The following is a 22933-nucleotide window of genomic DNA, read 5'->3' on the forward strand; positions in this document are numbered from 1 at the left end:
TTAATGAACATTTTCTGAGCACGAACCATGTACCAGGCACTGTTCTAGGCAATAGGGAGAAAACAGTGAATAAAACAGACCAAAAAAATCCCTGACTTTATGGAGTTTACATTCCAGTGGAGTATAAGACAATGAACAAGGTAAACAAGTAAAACATATAGTATTTTAGATGGTGTTAAGTGCTAAGGAAAAAAAGAAAGCAGAGTAGGTGGAATAAAATGTGTGAAGTGAGGAGGTATTAGATAGGAGAGCCAGGGGAGGCTTTACTGAAACAGTGATATTTGAGTAAAGAACTGATGAAAGTGAGAGAGTTGAACACAGAAACACTTATTGGGATATCACTCCTAGCAGAGGAATGAGCAAATGCAAAAACCTTGAGGCAAGAGCATTCTTTGCTTCTTAGAGGAACAGCGCTGAAGCCAGAGCGGCTTATGCAGAGAAAACAGAGGAAGATTAAAAATGAGGTCATATAGGTAACAGGGGATTCAAAACATATAAGGATTTATAATCCATGGGAAGTACTTGGGCTTTTACTCTGAGGTGGAAGACGCTTGGAGGGTCTGGAGCAGAAGAGTGACATGATTTTTTCTTGTTTTTTGGCTGTGCTGCATGGCATGTGGGATCTCAGTTCCCTGACCAGGGATCGAACACGCGCCCCACCTGCAGTGGAAGTGCAGAGTCTTAACCACTGGACCACCAGGGAGGTCCCTGACTTAGGTTTTAAAGGGTCATTCTGGCTGGTGTGATGACCACAGACTGTAGGGGCAAGAGCACAAGCCAGGAGGCCAGTTAGGAGGCTGCTACAATAATCCAAGCAGGTTACTACATCATTAATCCAATCCAAGATGCTGGTGGTTACTACCAGGGTGGCAGCAGATGGGGTGCTGAGAATTGGTTGAATTCTGGAAACATTTTGGAATGTAGAGCTGACAAGATTTGCTGATTGACATCAGTCTTACACAAGAGAACAGGACTCTGCACGGTAATGGGTGCTCAATACATGTTAGTTGAATTAAATTCTATACCTGGCAGTTCGATTAAAAATGCTCTTCTAGTGAGACAGTGGCATGGACATATATACACTACCAAATGTAAAATAGATAGCTAGTGGGAAGCAGCCGCATAGCACAGGGAGATCAGCTCGATGCTTTGTGTCCTCCTAGAGGGGTGGGATAGGGAGGGTGGGGGGGGAGATGCAAGAGGGAGGAGATATGGGGATATATGTATAGGTATAGCTGATTCACTCTGTTATAAAGCAGAAACTAACACACCATTGTAAAGGAATTATACTCCAATAAAGATGTTAAAAAAAAAATGCTCTTGTTTGAAGCAAGGGAAGAGTGTTAAGTCAAATTTTTTAAAAGATGAATTTAAGCAAAGACTGTGGAGTCACCGTCTGCCTGTGCCAGGCTCTGCCAGGATTAGTGAAAAATTACTCAAGCTCTTTGAGTCTCAGTTTCTTCATCTATGCCATGTGATACTCTATCATTCTCAGCCAAGTAAGAAAAAGGAGTAGAGATGTAAGATAAAAGAGGGTAAGTCGGGTAAGTCTAAAAAAGCAAAAAACAACAACAACAGAAAAACAATCTTAGTCCTGAATTAGAATAGGAAGTGATAAAACTGTATTTTTATTAAAAAATATTTCCAAGCAGTGTCCACTGTAAAGGCTTAGAAACAATCACCAACCCAGTAACAACGGGTTGTTGAGCACCTCTAGACTTTAGATTATAGTCTCCAAATACTTTTTCCTGCTATAAGGAAACGCAGTTCCTTGGAGAAGTGGCTGATTCCAGACCTGGAGCAAAAAATATTTGGAAAATTTGGTCGCAGCAGATAGCAAGGGAGCTATCAAATCATAGGATCATGCCAAAAGAATTTAGGAATCAACTTGAAGGACCTCTCTCAACCAAAGATGGAGTAATTTGAATATCAGTTAAGGATAATAACGTCACTGGACTGATATAGCAAATATGTTAAAATGATACTAAAGGGACTTCCCTAGCGGTCCAGTGGTTAAGACTCTGAGCTTCTACTGCAGGGGGTGCGGGTTCGATTCCTGGTCGGGGAACTAAGATCCCACATGCCGTGTTGCGCAGCAAAAAAAAATTTTAATTTAAAAAATAAATAAATAAAATGGAATCAGGAAGGCCTGAAGGAGAGCTCTCACGCCTGTACCAGTGTTACAGCCTGCATAACCAGCAGGAATAAGGAAGATAAAAATTATATTAAAAAAATGATACTATCGAATCCTATGCCTTGTTCATAATGATATTAAAAAGGAAAAAAGAAAAAGATTAATTGGTCATCATGGGGAGACTCAGGAAACCAACGCATTTTGAAAACTAGTAAATAAAGAGAAAGAATTAAGGATTTATTCTTCCTTTTCTATATGAACTATATATACCATTGAGTAATCTAATAGCAGATAAGGGTTAGTTTCTCTTTGATGAATTATTCCAGTTAACAACTGTAGAAGGGATGGTAGAATTAGAATATCACCCTTTTGCAACACCTAATAAACAACTGGCTTTGGGCATTGAACATCAATAACTGCTAACATCACAAAAATAGAGACAACGAAACATTATGTTTCTCCTTGATGAGAAATGTATCATAACCATGAAGTGGTTTAGCCAAAAAAACTGAACCTGAATCAGATGAAGCCTATAGATAAAATAACTAATTTATAGGGAATACAGAAGACAGAGGAGCAAGTTACCTATACCCAGGGAGAGAATCAACATAATCTGGACTGAGAGAATCAGTCCTGACCAAGATATCAAGTTACGGTAGGAGTTAAACCACAATTACAAAAAACTGTAAGAAAAAAAAGAAAGAAAGATGGAGGGAGAACCTATAGATTAAAAAAGACTTAAAAGACATAAATAAATCACAGTATATTGCCCTTTTTGGATCTTAATTCAAACAAATGTAAATCAACAAACAAAAACATTAGACAATTCATAATTTGAATATCGATGGGCTATTTTATGATACTATGCTACATAATTCTTGCTAAATTTTAATAAGTATCACAACGATTATATTAAAAATCATTGTTATATAAATAAATATTGAATATAATGATATAATTCCTGGGATTTGCTTCAACATTGGAAGGGGAGAAGTTCTCCCTAATAAAACATTTAAAAAGATATGAGGCTTAAAAAAACCTTAGTGTCAAATTCATTGACTTCTCCTCTCATATCTGTAATCCATCAGTAAATTCAAAATATATTTAAAATTGAACCACTTTTTACCATTTTCACCACTTCCACTCTGGTCCAAATCAACATCATCTCTCAGCTTCCTATTAGTTTCCCTTTTTCTGCCCTCATCCTTTTGACAGTCTATCCTCAGCACAGCAGTTAGAATGAGACTTTCAACATACAATCTAGATTATATTTTCTGTGCTCATACCCTTCAGTAACCTTCCTCTCTCGTGCAGAGGAAAAGCAGAATTCTTAAATATCCTACTGGCCCTACCTGACCTCTGACCTCCTGCTCACATCACTAGCGCCCACAGTGGCCTTCTTGCTGATGGATCCTGGTAAATACCAAGCATGCTCCCATCTCAGGATCTTTGCACGTGGCATTCTCTCTCCCTGAAAGGTTTATTCTCTCATTGCCTTTAGGTCACTTAAATGTCAAATGTTTGCTTAATGTTACTTTTTAAAGTGAGGTTTATCCCCATCGCTCTCTTTAAATTTGCAACCCCTAGGCTCCCTATCTCCTTCACCTGCCTTATTTTTTTTCCATAGCATGTATCCCCATCTGACATAACTTATTTTATAATATTTATTAATTTGTCTTCCACCAACAAAATATAAGCCCCTCGAATGCAGGGGTTTTGTTCTGTTTTGTTCACCGCTATAGCCCAAACATATAAAAGAGTACCTTATGATTAGTAGATGCTTAATAAATATCTGTTCACTAAATGAATCCTTTGATTTTCAGACCAGTGTTCTTTACAACTATACTTCTCAATTAAGCTTGTGGGGTGAAGGGTGGGCTAACATGATAGGTGGTGCCTATATTTGTTACTGACAAAGCTAAGTGATCTGACTATTCTCTTATTTGGGAGCATTTGGGAGGAGATATCCATATTTACTAAAAAACAGGAAGGACATCAAGGTAGGCTAAGTGTTAAACTCAAAATGGATTGAAGACCTAAATGTAAGGCTGGACACTATAAAATTCTTAGAGGAAAACATAGAACACTCTTTCACATAAATCGCAGCAATATCTTTTTGGATCCACCTCCTAGAATAATGAAAATAAAAACAAAAATAAACAAATGGGACCTAATTAAACTTAAAAGCTTTTGCACAGCAAAGGAAACCATAAACAAAACAAAAAGACAACCCACAGAGTGGGAGAAAATATTTGCAAATGAAGTGACCAACAAAGGATTAATCTCCAAGATATACAAACAGCTCATGCAGCTCTACGCGTCAAAAAAAACAAACAACCCAATCAAAGAATGGGCAGAAGATCTAAATAGACATTTCTCCAAAGAAGACATACAGATGGTCAAAAAGCACATGAAAAGATGCTCAACATCACTAATTATCTGAGAAATGCAAATCAAAACTACAATGAGGTATCACCTCACACCTGTTAGAATGGGCATCATCAAAAAGTCTACAAACAATAAATGCTGGAGAGGGTGTGGAGAAAAGGGAACCCTCCTACACTGTTGGTGGGAATGTAAATTGGTACAACCATTATGGAGAACAGTATGGAAGTTCCTTAAAAAAACTAAAAATAGAACTACCTTATGATCCAGCAATATGATCCACTCCTGGGCATATATCCAGAGAAAACCATACTTTGAAAAGATACATGCACCCCAGTTGTTCACTGCAGCACTATTTATAATAGCCAAGACATGGAAACAACCTAAACGTCCATCGACAGACGAATGGATAAAGAAGATGTGGTACAAATATACATATACACAATGGAATATTACTCAGCCATAAAAAAGAATAAAATAATGCCTTTGCAGCAACATGGATGGACCTAGAGATTATCATACTAAGTGAAGCAAGTCAGACACAGAAAGACAAATGTCATATGATATCACTCATATGTGGAACATAATTTTTAAAAAATGATACAAATGAAGTTATTTATAAAACAGAAACAGACTCACAGATTTCGAAAACAAATTTATGGTTACCAAAGGGGAAATGTAGCAGGGAGGGATAAATTAGGAGATTGGGATTAACATATACACACTACTATATATAAAATAGATAACCAACAAGGACCTACTGTATAGTACAGGGAACTCTACTCAAAATTCTATAATAACCTACATGGGTAAAGAATCTGAAAAAGAATGAACATATGTATATGTGTAACTGAATCACTTTTCTGTACACCTGAAACTAACACAACATTGTAAATCAACTATACTCCCATAAAATAAAATAAAATAAAATAAAAAGATATTCTTTATCATAAAAAAAAAAAAAATAGGGTAAGTGTTAAGCCACTCCTGTTGTAAGCAGAATACAACCTAAAGCTGGAGGGCGGTGCCATGGGATGGAATTCCACAAAGGTGGACTACGGTCATTGCTTTACATAGTAGTTATAGGTCCACAAAGCTCTGTTAAGTGTCCAAACAACATTGTGGCTGAAACTGTAGAGTGCCTGCCTAACATCTACACCCATCTTCTTCCAGGCTAACAGAACCCTGATTTTTGTTGATCCTTCTTTAAGTGGTTTTGTCCTTCAGAGGCGGCTGGGCCCTCACCAAATCCAGACAGCGTCTTTGATTGATATAAACAATCATGGCAGTTTTATTCTCCTTGCCTAGAGAGTCAAAGAGATAGAAGGAAAGTCTGCCACAGGGCTTCTGGGAAGGTTTTTCTTGATGTTGTAAAGGTGAAAAAGACAAGAATGTTCAATTTTTCTGATTCTAGATATTGTGGTCCGTGTGCTATTCTTCCCCCAGGAAAAATTTAAGTCCAGCTCATTGGTGAGAGTCAAGTCAGCCTGGATGCCTTAATGTTGTGATCCAGATAGCAAAACTCAGTTTTCTGTCTTGTTGCTGTGATCTAGTCCCATCTGGTACCTCAAGGTCTAGCAAAGGGATGCCTATCTATCCATCCATCCATCTATCCACTCAACAGTATTATGGTCTTAGGTATTGGGGCTCTAGTTATGTTCTTTATATACTAACTTACAAACCTGCCTAGTATCCAAATTTCTTCAAGCCTTGTCCTTTGTGAGTTCTCCCAGGGGATGGTGTACTGTCATGGCTCACCTGCTCTTCCAATTTTGTGGCTGAGGTGTCACTGACAAATTACCCACTTTCCTGTCTCCACATCTCAGTGTGTTTTTGTACTCTAGGATACCACCCATAATTTCTGGCTAGACTTTCCCTCATTTTCTGCCCATCCCCGTGATGTCCTCAGTCCCAGGTACTCCAAGTCTAGCTTGTCCACTGTCAATTGAATTACAAGTTCCACTTCTGACAGATCACACATAACATTTCACTTTTTTTTTTAACTCCAGGAGATAATTTTAAAATATTATATAAAAAAATTTCTGATTATTTGTTACAGCTACATAACGTTCCATTGTGTGGATATACATTTGTTCATTCGATCAGTTCTTTAAAAGGACATTTCCTTTCATGCTTTTTCTATTACAAATACTGCTGCAATTGAATAGTCTTGTGCATACACCATTTCTTATTTTTACCAGTGTATGTTTGGGATAGATTTCTAGGAGTGGAAATGTTGGGTCAAAGGTAAATGCATATTCTTGTTAATTTTGCTGGATATTGTTTAGTTTTCCTCCATAGGGATTGTACTATTTTTCATTCCCTGTAGCAACAGTTTTGCCATCAGAGCATACTGTCAAACTTTTTGACTTTTGCCACTGTAACATACGAAAAACATGTTATTGTAATTTTAACATGCATTTGTCTTTTGATAAACAATGTTGAGTGCATTTTTCCATATTTAAGGGTCACTTGCATTTCCTTTTCTGTGAACTACCTATTCATATCTCTTGTTCATTTTTTATAGAATCATTGGTCTTTTTCTTCTCCATTTTATATATTAGGGATATTAACCTATTTGATTTTTTCGTTTTTAATTTATTTATTTATGGCTGCATTGGGTCTTCACTGCTGCACGCAGGCTTTCTCTAGTTGCAGCGAGCGGGGGCTACTCTTCGTTGTGGTGCGCGGGCTTCTCACTGTGGTGGCTTCTCTTGTTGTGGAGCATGGGCTCTAGGCACACAGGCTTCAGTAGTTGTGGCACACGGGCTCAGTAGTTGTGGCTCGCAGGCTCTAGAGCGCAGGCTCAGTAGTTGTGGCGCTCAGGCTTAGTTGCTCCATGGCATGTGGGATCTTCCCGGACCAGGGCTCGAACCCGTGTCCCCTGCATTGGCAGGTGGATTCTTAACCACTGTGCCACCAGGGAAGTCCGGGATATTAACCTATTGTTAATGACATAGCTTGCAAATATTATTTCCCAGTTTGCCTTTCTTTTTCTTTGCTTATGATGTTTTCTAGAGGGAAAAGTCTTTCTTACTTCTATGTAGCCATATTTATTAATCTTTTTCCTATCACTTCTTTATTTTGATTCAGAGATAGGTTTCCCCTATTCCCAGATTATGCACTGTAAACATTCATGGTATTGTTAACATTTTATAATATGTATACAGATTACCATTCAATTAAATAACAATTTAAAGTATACACCTGGTGCAAATATTTGCACACTCACAAACACACAAAGATTTTACTAGTTTACAATCAGTACAGCATTGAGATGACCAGTTACATACATGGTTAGAAATTTATAGTCATTACTTCAAAGTGTAGTCTGATATTTTAGCCCAAATTCCTAACAAATTGTTTGCAAAGAGTCAGTCGGATGAATGACAAAGAGATAGAAAGGATTCGAATAAAAAATTGAAAGAATACAAACTATATCTTCTGATATCCAAAATTGTTTGAGATAAACTGAGTATACTCAGTAAATTTGCTTAAAATGAGTAGTTTTATTTTAGCTCTATGATGTTAACTTTATGATGATTCAGAATCTGAAATACTTTAAATATTTAGACAGAGGTTGAATTTAAATACTTCAAGATATATAGCGCAATGCCTCAAACATATTAAATAACAAAAATTTATTTGTTGAACAAAATGAATGAATTACATATTCATCAGAATTGGAATGGCAAACAAGTACACTCTGACAGACTATATAAAATTTTTCAAGAAGCCTGGTTACCACTGATGACATAGTTTAGACAAGTATAAAGTAAGAATAAAATAATCTTTTAAATTGGTGAAGTTAATTTTAGTAGTAGTGTTTCAATGATTAAGCTTTCCTGCAGGCAGGTTCTATTTTGATATTAAAGATTAGGATGAGAATCTGGTGACTCATGTGTGGGAGAGATGACAACTATACTGGATGAGAGACTCAAGAACCAAGAGGACCTTGACAGGTTGCACGATGAACCCAATTCAATTCACCAAGCATTAACTGAGTATATGTTAAGTACTAGGCACTGGAAATAAAAAAGATGACTATGGCCCTCTTCCTGATATTAAGATGCTTACTGTCCATGGGGAAATCAAATGGGTAAACAAATAAATATCTTTTGGTGCGATAGGTGATATAACAGTAGTTGAGTACACAGGTACTGGAGGAACAAAGGAGGGAATGGTAAACTCTACCTAAGTCAGTCTGGCAAGTTCAAAGAAATGATTAAATATAGGTATGATAAAATGCTATACTTGAGTCCAAAACCACAACAATATGAATACAGGATGAGTTTAATCAGTAGGAAGTATAAAGTAGACTTTAGAGGTTTTGTTTGAAAAACTTTCAACATGAATCAGCTATATTTGGTTGCCAAAATGCCAAAGATGAACGTCATGCTATACTCTGTGCTCATCAAACTGGCACTGTATTCCGTTCTAGGTGTCTTATTTTAAGGGGAATTTAGGCAACTGTGTACATATACGGTGAAAGGGATCAGGATGGAACAGAAACTTGAAAACATATTATATGAAGAAGGAATGAAGGAATAGATAATAGTAAAACTGGAGAAAAATTTCTTTACTTGGCCAAAATGATTATTTTTTATTAAGACGTGTCAGATCATGTCATTCCTTTCCTCGAAACCCTCCAATGCCTCCTTTATCATTCAGAGTAAAAACATACTCCTGACAATGGCCAAAAGGCCCTACTGAGTCTGGCCCGCATTTCTTCCTTGTCCTCATCACCTACTGCTCTCCCCTTGCTCACTCATTATAACCACACTAGCCTCCTTGTTACTCCTCAAACATTCCAGGCATGCTCCCACTTTAAGGTCTTTGCTCTGACTGTTCCTCCAGCCTGGAATGAAAGAAGGTTCTTCTCTCATTCACATGGCTAACTTCCTCACCTTCTGCAAGTCTTGCTTCAAATGTCACCGTCTCAATGAAGACAATCTTGATTGCCTTATTTAAAATTCTAACTTGCCCTCCCCAGGTGCCTTCTCCCTGGCTTTCTTGATCACCCTTACTTTGGCATTTTTGTCGTATTTCTGTTATTATACTAGTAAGTGATCATCTGGGCTTTGTAAAATCTTAATGGTCAAAAGAGGTAGAAAGAGTCCTATGATCGGTGACAGGGAAAATATTGTGCCCAGGGGCTGACAATATTCATACTATAGGAATAATAAGCCCCCTGATTTCCACTCATTCAATTCTGAATAGTAAAATACAGGTAGGAAAAAGACAAGAAGAGGAAATTATATGAACAAATACAGTTCTATGACATAAGAAGGTAATTAGCGAATTAATGCTCAAATTTTTTTTTGAAATTGATGTTATATACAAAATTAATTTTTAGACGTTTAAATGAAAGTAAATGGATCTGAAGTTCCTTTTTATCAGCTGTAAAAATATTCACTGGTCCTGTGCCCAGAGTTTAAAAGAAATCAGCATGAGTCTAATGAAAAACAAGCTGTAGGTCTCAGGGAAATTCAATATATACTTTCTTTTCCTTTTAGTTTTTGATTGGCTTCCATGGGAATCTAGGCTTGTGGGGATCTCTAATCTATTCATGGAAAGCAGATGCTTGAATTTTCATGACAGTAAAAGTGGGGGTCAGTGAAGAGATAAAGATGATTAGAAAATGAATACGGTTGTAGGAAACATGATCATGTTCAAAACAAAATGCTGCAAGCCACGCAGATTTAAACAATCTGCAAGGCAGTTCTACTGTGTTTGAGAGGTATTATATCATAAAGAAAGAAAACACTGGACTTAAAGGCATTAGCTCTGGTTTCAAATTCTGAATCTGGCCCATAAGGAAGAAGCCCTTAGGAGAGCAGTTCTCCTGGGTTCCCTTACCCTGCTGCTCTCTGCTTGAGCGCCCCTTTCCAATAGAGTCCTTCGCTTTGTCAAGAAAGAAGGAGAGGAAGGAAGGGAGGGAGGGAGAGAGAAAGGATGAAAGAAAGGAAGGAAGGAAGGAAGGAAGGAAGGGAGGGAGGGAGGGAGAAAGGAAAAGAAAGAAACCTTTAGGTATTTCTTTGGGGAGTTGACAGGGAAACTGACTGGATCTGAGAATTACTCTAAGACAGAAGAACCAGAGGCCTGAGAAAGTAAGCTGCAGAAGAGTAACTCCTCTTTCAGTGGAGCGTTACCAGGAGCACTGAGCGGGGAATCAAAAAAAAAACAAGATAATTCCTGACTCTGCAAATGACGAAGTGCCTTGAAGAACTCAAACTAGACCTCAGTTTACTTCTATAGAAAATAGTTAATATTCAACTATTCTAACTGCTAAGAAGCTACTATGAAATTAAATAATTTTTTTCTTACTAGAACTATGTTACAACTCAAAGTAGTGATTTCAGTGAAGATTTGCTGACATGCTGTTTCTTGTGACTATAAATTTCATCTATGCAGGTGGAAGTACATTAACTATAATCAAAGTATTAAAGAATGGACAGGTTTTTATTTCAGTTCTCAGATTTGTTTAAAAATAGACCAATCTGGGTTTTGGTTGGAACACTCATTTGAATATAAGACCCGAATTATTTGAAACCAGGTTCTAAACTGGAAAGCCAGACGACGGGTTTAGATATAGTTTCTAAATACTCAGAAGAGGACAAAACTGATGCTAGTTTGAAAACCTCAGAAGTTAGAATGTAATGAAGCAAAGATTCTTCAGACTTAGACTCTGTCTGCCTGGAAAAGGTAGCTTAGCTAAGGTTGAAGTCAAATGGGGTAAACTGCAAGGGCTGTCTAACATAGCCCCTCTCAGTCCAGAGATGTCTTGAGAGATCATTAAAATTCCAGAATATAAGGGTTTCATATGCTCAGACTTTCCTACATTTCTAGGTAATGTGGGCATTGCAAACGTCTTTTGGTGCGTTCTTTTAGAAGCACACCAACATCTAAAACCCCACTTGCTTACTCTTCAGATATCCTCTGGCAACACAGTTTGTGGCAGAGCGAGCAGCTATTAAATTGGTTTTAAATAGATTGAGTGAATACAGCCACAGAGAAACCTGGAAGTACCCACTAAATACCCCAGGCCATCTTGTTGCTTGCTCAAGTTTAAGAACCACTGGATCAGAGCACAGATACAAGGCTTCCAGATAGCTCCCGAGGTGAAGGCTGGGGAAATGTGACCTGAGTGCTTAAAAGCCTAAGCCAGAAACAAACAACCCAATCAAAAATGGGCAGAACACCTAAATAGACATTTCTCCAAAGAAGACATACAGATGGCCAAGAGGCACATGAAAACATGCTCAACACTGCTAATTACTGGAGAAACGCAAATCAGAACTACAATGAGATATCACCTCATACCAGTCAGAATGGCCATCATCAAAAAGTCTAAAGGGGCTTCCCTGGTGGCACAGTGGTTAGGAATCCGCCTGCCAATGCAGGAGACATGGGATTGAGCCCTGGTCTGGGAAGATCCCACATGCCACGGAGCAACTAAGCCTGTGTGCCACAACTACTGAGCCTGCGCTCTAGAGCCTGCAAACCACAACTACTGAGCCCGTGTGCCACAACTACTGAAGCCCGTGTGCCTAGAATGCTCCACAACAAGAGAAGCCACCTCAGTGAGAAGCCCGCACACCACAATGAAGAGTAGCCCCCGCTCGCCGCAACTAGAGAAAAGCCTGCACGCAGCACCGAAGACCCAATGCAGCCATAAATAAATAAATAAATAAATTTAAAAAAAAAGTCTACAAACAATAAATTCTGGAGAGGATGTGGAGAAAAGGGAACCCTCCTACACTGTTGGTGGGAATGTAAATTGGTACAGCCACTATGGAGAACAGTATGGAGGTTCCTTAAGAAATGAAAAATAGAACTACCATATGATCCAGCAATGTCACTCCTGGGCATATATCCAGAGAAGAACATGGTTGGAAAGGATCCATGCACTCCAATGTTCACTGCAGCACTATTTACAACAGCCAAGACATGGAAGCAACCTAAATGTCCATTGACAGGTGGATGGATAAAGAAGATGTGGTACATATATACAATGGAATATTACTCAGCCATGAAAAATAATGAAACTGCCATTTGTAGCAACATGGATGGACCTAGAGATTATCCTACTAAGTGAAGTGAGTCAGACAAAGAAAGACAAATATCATATGATATCACTTATATGCAGAATCTAAAAAAAAATGATACAAATGAACTTATTTACAAAACAGAAACAGACTCACAGACTTAGAGAACAAACTTCTGGTTACTGGAGGGAAGGGTGAGGAGGAGGGATAGATTGGGAGTTTGGGACTGACATGTACACACTGCTATATTTAAAACAGATAACCAACAAGGACCTACTATATAGCACAGGAAACTCTTCTCAGTACACTGTAATAACCTAAATGGGAAAAGAATTTGAAAAAGAACAGATACATGTATATGTATAAGTGAGTCACTTTGCTGTATACCAGAAACTAACACAACATTGTTAATCAGCTATACTCCAATATAAAATAAAAATTTTTTAAAAGTATAATAATGAATAACAACAACAACAACAACAACAGAAAGGCCTAGCCCAGGAACCATTCTTGCTTCCATTCTCCTTTTGCCTACCTACAAATAATGGTCACCAAGTTCTAGACATTTTATCATTTTTTATAATAGACTTTTATTGAGGTATAACCTATATATAATAAACTGCATAAGTCTCAAATAAACAGTTTGATAAATTTTTATGTAAGTAACACACAGATCAAGACATAGAACATTTCCAGCATCCCTGAAAGATTCCTCATGCCACTCTTCAGTCACTACCTATCTCTTGGGTAACCACAAGTCTGATTTGGGTCACCATATCGTTTTGCCTGTTTTTAAAATTCATATAAATAGCATATATATCTGACTTCTCTCATTCGACACGATGCCTATGAAGTTCATTCATGTGGTTGAATGTATCAGTAGTTTGTTCTTTTTTATTGTGTAGTATTCCATTGCAGGAATACACCACAATTAATTTACTCATTTGCCTGTTGATAGGCATTTGGGTTGTTTGCGTTATAAGAACATTTGCTATTTCAAACAAAGCTGTCATGTATGTTCTCATACATGTCTTTTGGCGGAAAAAAGCACTTATCGCTCTTAGATATGACTGGCGTTGGGGTGTGAATTGCAGTGATCGTGTGTGTGTGCATGTGCGCACATATATTTTTAACTTTAGTAGATATAGTTGGTTTTTCAGAGTGGATGTTATCAATTTACATTCTTACCAAAATTATTTGAGAGTTCCATTTGTTCCATACCCTCACCATCAGTTGGTACTGTCAGACTTTTTCATTTTAGACATTCAAATGGTTGTGTGGTGGTATCTCATTGTGGCTTTAATTTGCATTTCCTTAATTAATGATGTTGAGCACCCTTTCATTTGTCTTTTGGGCTTTTGGCTATACCCTTTGTAAACTAGGGTTACATGTTTCAACATGAATAAATCTCACAAACATGTTAAGTCAAAAAAAAAAGCAAGTTGGAGAGTAACACGCAGTATAATACCATTTACATAAAGATTTTAAACATGCAAAATAATATTATTGTTTCTGGGCATGTAAATATATATAAAGTAAAAGTAGAAAAATACACATGGGAATTGAAACCACAAAAATTAAGATAGACTAAGGTGGCAGAAGAAGAGGGGAATGGGATTTAGAAGATAAAAAACTTCAAGTTTTATTTCATTTTAAAAAATCAGAAGTAAAAACTTAAAAAAATTCAGGTTCATCTCTTCTGGATATTAGGTACCTGAGTGTTTTATATTATTTTCTATTCTTACCTATAAGTTTAAGATAATTAATTTAAAAATAAGACAGAGAACATTCAGGCATATGCAAAGGCAAAGTGAATGATGAATAATTTATTAAGAGATGAGAACTGAAAGGAGAATTGACTCCATTTCCTCATCCAATGGCTAAATGGACTAGAAGATCCTAAAAGATCTTTCTGTTTCTGATGTCTACTGATTCCTAAAGACTAATTTGATGTGTACATGTGTATTGCAGCATAACTAATAGCAATAACATTGATAACTTACACTTCTAGAGGGTATATTTCTCCACCAAGCAGAATGCTTTATATCTAAGAACTCATCATTCTTATGTGGTGGACAGGGAGAGGTATTGTCCCATTTTATAATAAAGAAATTGAGGCATACAAAAATTATATTTGTTGAGAAATTAAGCTCACAGAGTGTTGTAAAATCCTACTTACAAAATTATGTGTTGGGGTGGATAATGAACAGGAATAAATAATATATAATTTAAACTCCAACAGTTCTGAAGACTATACCATTCATGATAAATTTATCTGATGTTCACATTGATTGATTCATTCATTCCTTCATTTATGTATTCATTAAACAAACATTAACTGAGTCTTTATTAAATGGCAGGAACTGTGTTAAGACTGGAACTATAAAATCAAATAAGGGACTTCCCTGGTGGCGCAGTGGTTAAGAATCCACCTGCCAATTCAGGGGACATGGGTTCGAGCCCTGGTCCGGGAAGATCCCACATGCCACGGAGCAACTAAGCCCGTGTGTCACAACTACTGAGCCTGTGTGCCACAACTACTGAAGCCTGTGCGCCTAGAGCGCATGCTCCGCAACAAGAGAAGCCACCGCAATGAGAAGCCCACATACCACAACGAAGAGTTGCCCACGTTTACCGCACCTAGAGAAAGCCCGCGCGCAGCAATGAAGACGCAATGCAGCCAAAAATAAAAATAAATAAATAAGTTAGTTTAAAAAAAATCAAATTAAGACATGACCTCTGCCTTCAAACAGCATTAGAGGGAGTGAAATATAGATAAGTGAAATCCATGGTTAATTGTTAGGTAAGGAGTTATGGTAGAGGTATACGTACTGAGGAGGAATAATAGAATACAGAGTTGAAGGGGACCGGGTAGGGGTTGTTTGGTGTTTAAGTGTTGAGTACGTGTAAGATAAGGAAACCAAATACTGTTAGGTGGTATTAAGTTTTCCAGAAAAGTTTCAGAGGTATTCTACTTTTCTCCTTTACTTTTTATAAGTCATTAACATGGAAACAACATATTTTTAAAACTGAAAATTAATATTTAATTTTCATAGATGAATGAGAATTCTCTTTGTAAACCAAAAAAGAAAAAACAACCCAACCACAACCTGAAGCTTCTTTAATTTTTGTGTTTAACATGATATAATTTTTCAAAGTGGGTAGTCTTAATCTTCTTGAAGCCAAATTAATAACTTCCTGGAAGATTAAAAATGCATAACTATTAAAATTTAGTGAGATTGCGAAAGCTTTTTTTTTAATCCTTATCAACAAATAAATGTATCTGTGGAAGTCAGAGAAATAGTAGCTTCCCAGGAGCAAAACATTTCTGACAATTAGATATCTTTTGTGAGAAACCCAGAAAAGGTATGATTGATTGCTTTCTTGGATTAAACTGAGGGTACTAAATGAAAAACAAGTTAGGTACAGATGTTCAGTATATTGAGATTAATTTTATTCTCATCGGTATCATTTCCTTAGCTGCTTGGACTGACAGGAATTTGTTTCCAGAAAAGTGAATACGTGTCAAAATAACTAAGTCAATCAACACAGTTCAGTAAGTTTTTCCTATATATGTATTTTGAAACTGGATAAATGTTTCTAATAAACAAAATGTCTAGCATTTGTATTCATAATGACTTTCTATATAAGTAACATAAAACGTATTCATTCGTTCAACAAAGACATATCAGACACTGTGTTAGACTCTGGGGGATTCAAAAATAAATAAAACAAGTCTCCTCCTGGAGCTCCAATCTAGTGGGAAAGAGGCAAGTACATACAAGATAGTGGGGCTCTAGTAGAAACACAAACAAAATGCTACGCGAACGTGAGTTTTTCTTACTAATCAATCTAAGGTGCCATAACATAGTTCACTATCACAAAAAACACAAAACCATAATAAATAATATATGAGAATGGTTGATCTTTGGGTCAGTAATAACAATGCTATTTACATGTTATGGCTGCTGATATTTTATAAAACACTTAGGTATATTAATATCACACATAGGTATACGTACCTTACAGTAGATAGGCCAATTTTAATTATCACTTAATATCTTTATCTATGGTCTTTGTAAGCAACTTAAGAGTAGGAATCATGTCTTTCATCTTTGCATTCCAAGACCTAGCACAGTGTCTGTTGCACAGTAACAGTTTTAACATATGTTGAATGAATGCATGCATGCACATATATATGAATATTGATGTTACATAAATAGCACACTTCTGAGTTCACAGACAACAGAATTAAGTGCGATAGACAATACTTGAAAAGAATATTTGATATCCACAATATGAGAGAGGTTCACTAAATAAAGGGATGTGAAGTTTACTAGGGATCGGTACTGACAGTACCTATTTATAGCAGACATGTGATTCATTTTTTAATATTCTCTCTAGATGTATAATCATGATACACAATAGACACTTGGCAACTACTTATTGAATGAACAGTTCTACCTCCACAGTGTATCTATTGGATCCAACTGTTCCTCTCCATTGGCCTGAACTGTAATAGCTTTCTATGTACCTCCATTCTTGTCCTCTTCCAAAGTAGCTTTAGTTGCCATATTTGTCCCCCTAAAATAATTTGATCACGTAACTTCCATTCTCAAATTTCCTAAGTAGCTCCCTAGAATTCAGGACCCTTCATTTAAAAAATGTAATTAAAAAAAAAAAAAAGCATAGGAAGTGCATAGTACAAAAGTCTGGCACTGGCACACAGCAGATACTAAACAGCTAAACATTAATGAGCTAGGTTGTCCTGGGAAAATTAGTTATTCCTATGTTTTAAAATGAGAATGGATCCCTACACAAAAATCAATTTGTTATGTATTAAAAGATTTAAGTAGAAAAGAAAATATAGGATAACGTAAAAACAATCTCTGCTTAGCTCTGTTTAGTCTACTAGCTGTTGTTTACTTCTAGGTTTCTTAGAGCCTCACCCTATACAAGCAGAGTTTAGGCAACTGCTAATGACTTGAGAGGAATTTGTACTCAGGTTTTCGGGTTCCTTCTCCGTGGTCCCCTTCTCTTCAGGAGTTTGCCCTTCAAGTTCCAGCTACTGCTAACACCAAACTACACCTGGGTTTCCCCAGCTGACTAAGAATCCTGCTTCCTGCTAGGGTTGTATTCTTTTGCATTCCAATTTGGAAAATGCCTTGAAGGAAAAAGCCAGGATAAATGCAGACCTAATTTCATGTGCTTCCCTTCTCTGAACCATCCTGCCTATGCTGACTGCTCCCAGTGCCTTCAAACAATATGTTTTGTTCAGTTTTCAGATGTGTTTGGCAGATGAGCTGGTCTAAAATAGGTGGTCGTGGTGAGAACTTATGCCTAGACATGAAAGTCTCGGGTTGGTTGCTCCTTTTTGTGATTTCTTCTTTTATATCTTTAAATGTTCCATCAATGGTTAGTTTATATTGTGTTTCTAATGGTGCCAATATCTGATGTTTTTGATAGAAATCTGTTTATTGTTTCAGCTGACTCTCCTTCACGGTAGATTGATTGCTCATGTGTTTGGTGATCTTTCACTGTGAGATCATGTTTGGTCTGTTTTAATATGGGGGAATCCTGGAAGTTAAAGGTGAAGATATTTTTTCTAAGAGAATTTGTGTTTGTGTCTGCTTAGAGGCAGGGTGGGCTACAGAGCCGGGACATATCATCTCCAACTATTTTTGAAAATTATTTCTAGATCGTCCACCATCTTATCCCTGCCCGAAGTATACTACCTCTGATTTCTTAATCATGGTGCTTTTGCATGAAGCACAAAACCAAACACAATACCCAGGTTTGATCTGGACAGAGCGGAGTATTAAAGAATGATTATCACCCTTGTTCTAGAAATTCTACTACCGCTGGTATAGCTTAAAGGTATATTACGGCTTTTGGCAAACATGCAAATACAAACAGGAACACAGAGATGGGGAAACGCATAATTATCAGATAGTTGAAAGAACATGAAACTTGTTACTTATGAAATCAGCTATGTAAACTGTGACATGTAAATCATAGTTCTATTTATTCTTTGACACTAAAGAAATCACTGCTTAAAAAAGTAAAGGAGAAACAAAAGGCAAACAGAAACAATGCACTGCATCTCACAGAGAGACTTAGCAGCTCAGATGTCTGGTTGTGCTCTCCCCTTCTCTCAACCTTTTCCACATTATACCTCTACAAAAACGTCATACTGTTGGACCATCAACTTAAATTCTTTTTCTTTCCTCACATGATCCACTTGATGTGCAGTTAGTTTCCCCCAATTTACATTTTTAAATTTGAGTTTTAAACCTAAGTGAATCACAATGAAAAAATCTAAAGTGTGTCAAATTCTTAGTGCTGGGGTTATTCCCAATCTGAAATGTTTATTTTTTAATGATAACAAGTTAAATAGAGTTACCCTTCCTGAGTAAATAATTTTAACAGCTGACAAGCCTAGGTGAAAGGTTATAAATACCTGAGCAGTAGTTAAAACTGAGATTGAAAATGAGAGATTTTTAAAAAAATTACTGTAATGAAAAGCAAATTCAAGAGCAATAACTTTGGAAATAACCTGACAGACTTAACTGATAAGAGCATATAACTAGCATATTCAGAAGTATATCTTCATGTCAGTCTCTTTTTATGCTTTCAACTAATGAAAAGGTATTTTTCTAACCCCTCAATTAATCAGCTATATCTGGTTCACATTTTTTAATGGGAAATAACTCTAATAGTTTCTGCTGGATCTAACTAATTTTCATTGCTTTTTATTTCCAAAATACATAAGTCTAAAATAACATAGAGAAAAATATCAGGCACTGGAAATATATTTTATAGACCAAAATTTTATGGTGAGAAAAATCATTTTCAGATAAATAAGTCTTCAAATAAATTTAGAAGCTTCCCATTTTATTTATTTTGATATGTTTAATCCTAAAAAACTGAGCTCTTAACAAGCCTTTGAAAACTTGACATCATTTATACTAGCAATATAGATTTAGAGTTTTAAAAATTTGAAAATACATTTCAGAAGATAAATTTCTTTTATGCTCCCTAATGCCACATACTTTATGGGCAACTACAACTTTTTATTGTAAAAGTAACACGCATTAAGGAAAACATTTTAAACAATGAAAAGTACCAAAATTCATATATATTCCCAATATTTAAACTCAACCACTATTTCATATATATATATTTTGGTCATACCGCACAGCTTTTAGGACCTTAGTTCTCCAACCAGGGATCGAACCCATGCCCCCTGCAATGGAAGCGTGGAGTCCTAGCCACTGGATCGCCAGGGAACTCCCAAATCCAACCACTGTTGACAATTTAGTGTGTGGTGGTTTTCTTTTTTTCTTTGCCTTTTCTCATGCATAAATTGATTTGTAATATAGTTTAATCATATTAATACATATAATTTTATTTCCTTTTTCCCAACTTAACTTTAGATCAGAAAATAAATTCCATCGCTGGAGGAACTTGGATAAGTGAAAGCAGCCACTGATGGTTATCTGTGCTTACTCTCTGCAGTTTAAAGATTACAGTTTTTAGAGAAAACATATGAAACTAAGAGTTATATACCTGTGATTTCTTTACCATCTGTCCATCTCACAGTTCCATTAATCAATTAACAAATACCACAGAAAAGGTTTACTCTTCACGGTAGTTTTAATTCTCACCTTTTGAGCTGCAAGATGGAGGGCTGTTCTCTGGCTATGGTCAGTTTTGTTAACATCTGCTCCTGCCTTCAGGAGAGTATCTGCACAATCCAGTCTGTCAGCCAACACACAATACATAAGTGGTGTTCTCCCAAATTGATCTTCTTTGTCTTTAAGGGCAGAATTTCCTATGAGGATAAGAAACAGACAGTGATATTTGATAATTATTGTTGTTACTACTAATATAACTGTGAACTATATTTACTAGCTGTTTCTTATCAAGTACTGTGGTAAATGCATTAAATATATTGTCTCATTTTTACTCACCCTATGAGATAGATATTACTGTCCTTATAGTATAGGAAACTGAGACTTAGAGAAGTTAGGTAACTTGTACACATTACAATGACAGTAGGTGGTGAAGCTAAAATTCAAACTGATTGTTGACTTTAAAGGGTATCTTCTTAACAACTCTGTCATACTAAATTAACATTTTGAGATATGAGGTTATTTTTTTCCTCCCTTACTCCTTCTGTGAAAAAATACTTAGTGTAGATCATACACTAGGCATTGTGGTATGTCTTTGAGATCTACAAGAACGAATCATGGTTGGCTTCCTGTTTTAGACTATATGGAGCAAATGTATACTATCATGATCCTCCTGTTACTTAAAACTAAACACCTCAGGCAAAATAAATGAAAGGTAGTGAAAAGAAGGCAAATTGGTTAGGGAACTATGAAACTTCAGGAACAACCTGGTATTGAGTTCCCTGATTTTTTTTGTTTTTTGTTTTTTTTTTTGCCTCCTACATAAAGCCAGCCTGGGTGCTAAAGTAGCTCACCAGAAATACCAGTGGGCACATACACAAAATTCCCCAAGAAGCCTGCTCTCTCCAGTCAAAATACTGGGAAGCGAGTAGCTCTGCAGGAGTGAACTCTTTTGACTATACTTCTGCTACTCAAAGCACATACAACAAAACAAATTGTACCTCTTTTCCTCTCCAATGGATACTGCAGAGACTGTGGGGAGGAGCCCTATGAAGCACTGTGCCCTGAATTAAGCAAAGGATAGCAACAAGGTGGTATCTTTCCCCAACTAGAGAGTGGGGAAAGGTTATGGAGAGGAGGAAGCTAGAGAAAGCAATTCTTTAAATCAGTGCACGATGCCATGGATAACTGAGCAGCCCATATGTGAAACTGATCAGAGTCAAAATAGCAAAAGTTTTGAGAATGGAACTCTTGGTGGGATGCTTCCCAGGTTCTAAATTGGCCTGGGTAGCACAAAAATGGGGCAGACCAGAAAATAACTTGCAAGAGCTCTCAAAACTAACTTGACATTTGAACCACAGTCTACAAAATTGGAACAAAATATTCATTCTAAACCTAAACAGATTGTCAGTGTACTAAAATAGGAGATTTAAAGTAGGATCCAGAGTCTCATAACATAATACACAAAATGTCCAAGATATAATCCAAAATTACTAGACAAACCAAACACCAGGAAAATATTAGACAAGAAAACACAATCAGCAGGCACCAAAACTGTGATGATACAGATATTAGAAATATCTGACAAAGATTTTAAAGCAACGGTCATAAAAATGCTCTGACGAGCAACTATGAATGCTCTTGAAACGAATGGAAAAATCCAAAGTCTCAGGAAAGAGAGAAAATATAAAGATGAACCCAGTGAAAAATTTAGAATAATAAATGTTTAAAAATAAGTGAAATACCAGACTTCCCTGGTAGCACAGTGGTTAAGAATCTGCCTGCCAATGCAGGGGACACGGGTTCAAGCCCTGGTCCGGGAAGATCCCACATGGCGCGGAGCAACTAAGCCCGTGAGCCACAACTACGGAGCCTGCCCACCGCAACTACTGAGCCTGTGCACCACAACTACTGAAACCCACATGCCCAGAGCCCGTGCTCCACAATAAGAGAAGCCACTGCAATGAGAAGCCCATGCACTGCAATGAAGAGTAGCCCCCACTCGCTGTAACTAAGCCTGCACACAGCAAAAGACCCAATGCAGCCAAAAAAAAAAAAAAAAAGTAAAAAACCAAATAAAATAACCAAAATAAAAATCTCACCTAATAGGCACAATAGCATAATGGAAATGACAGAGGAAAGAATCACTGAACTTGATGACAGACCAATAGAAATTATTCAGTCTGAACAACTGATAGAAAAGATAGAAACAAAAAGAATCAACAGAGTCTCAGGGCTCTGTGGGATAGTAACAAAGTTTTTACCATTTATATCATCAGAGTTCCAGAAAGAGAGGAAAAAGAATGAAAGGCTGAAAACATATTTGAAGGAATAATGGTTAGAAATGTCCCAAATTTGGTGAAAGACACAAACCTACAAATTTAAGAAGTTGAACAAAGCTCAAACAAAATAAACCCAAAGAAATCCATACTGAGTCAATCAAAATCAAATTTCTGAAAACTAAATTCAAATTACAGTGTATTTCTCATAAGAAACTATGGAGGCCAGAAGGCAATAGCACAACATTTTTCAAGTGTTGGGGGGAGGGGGAAGAACTGTCAACCCAGAATTTTATATCTAGTGCTTGCATAGGGCCAGGGGTAGGGAGAAAAGAGGAGGAGTGTTTGAGGGGTCATAGCTAAAGGGTACAGGTGTTTTTTGGGGGGTAATGAAATAAAATCAATTATGGTGATGTTTGTACAACACAACTCTGTGAATATACAAAAACTACT

General features: G+C 36.8%; 1 protein-coding gene across 2 annotated transcripts in view; it reads right to left on the reverse strand.

Annotated features, from left to right (window-relative positions):
- Positions 1–22933, reverse strand: part of INVS (inversin) — a 146048-nt gene that overhangs the window by 107393 nt on the left and 15722 nt on the right. For both annotated transcript variants that reach the window (XM_068551762.1, XM_068551761.1), the window contains exon 3: positions 20235–20401. In XM_068551762.1, the coding sequence (XP_068407863.1) occupies positions 20235–20401 (167 nt within the window). The remainder of the gene's footprint in view (positions 1–20234; positions 20402–22933) is intronic.

This window comes from Eschrichtius robustus, chromosome 10, assembly GCF_028021215.1.
Source record: "Eschrichtius robustus isolate mEscRob2 chromosome 10, mEscRob2.pri, whole genome shotgun sequence".
In the NCBI taxonomy this organism is placed as follows: Eukaryota; Metazoa; Chordata; class Mammalia; order Artiodactyla; family Eschrichtiidae; genus Eschrichtius; species Eschrichtius robustus.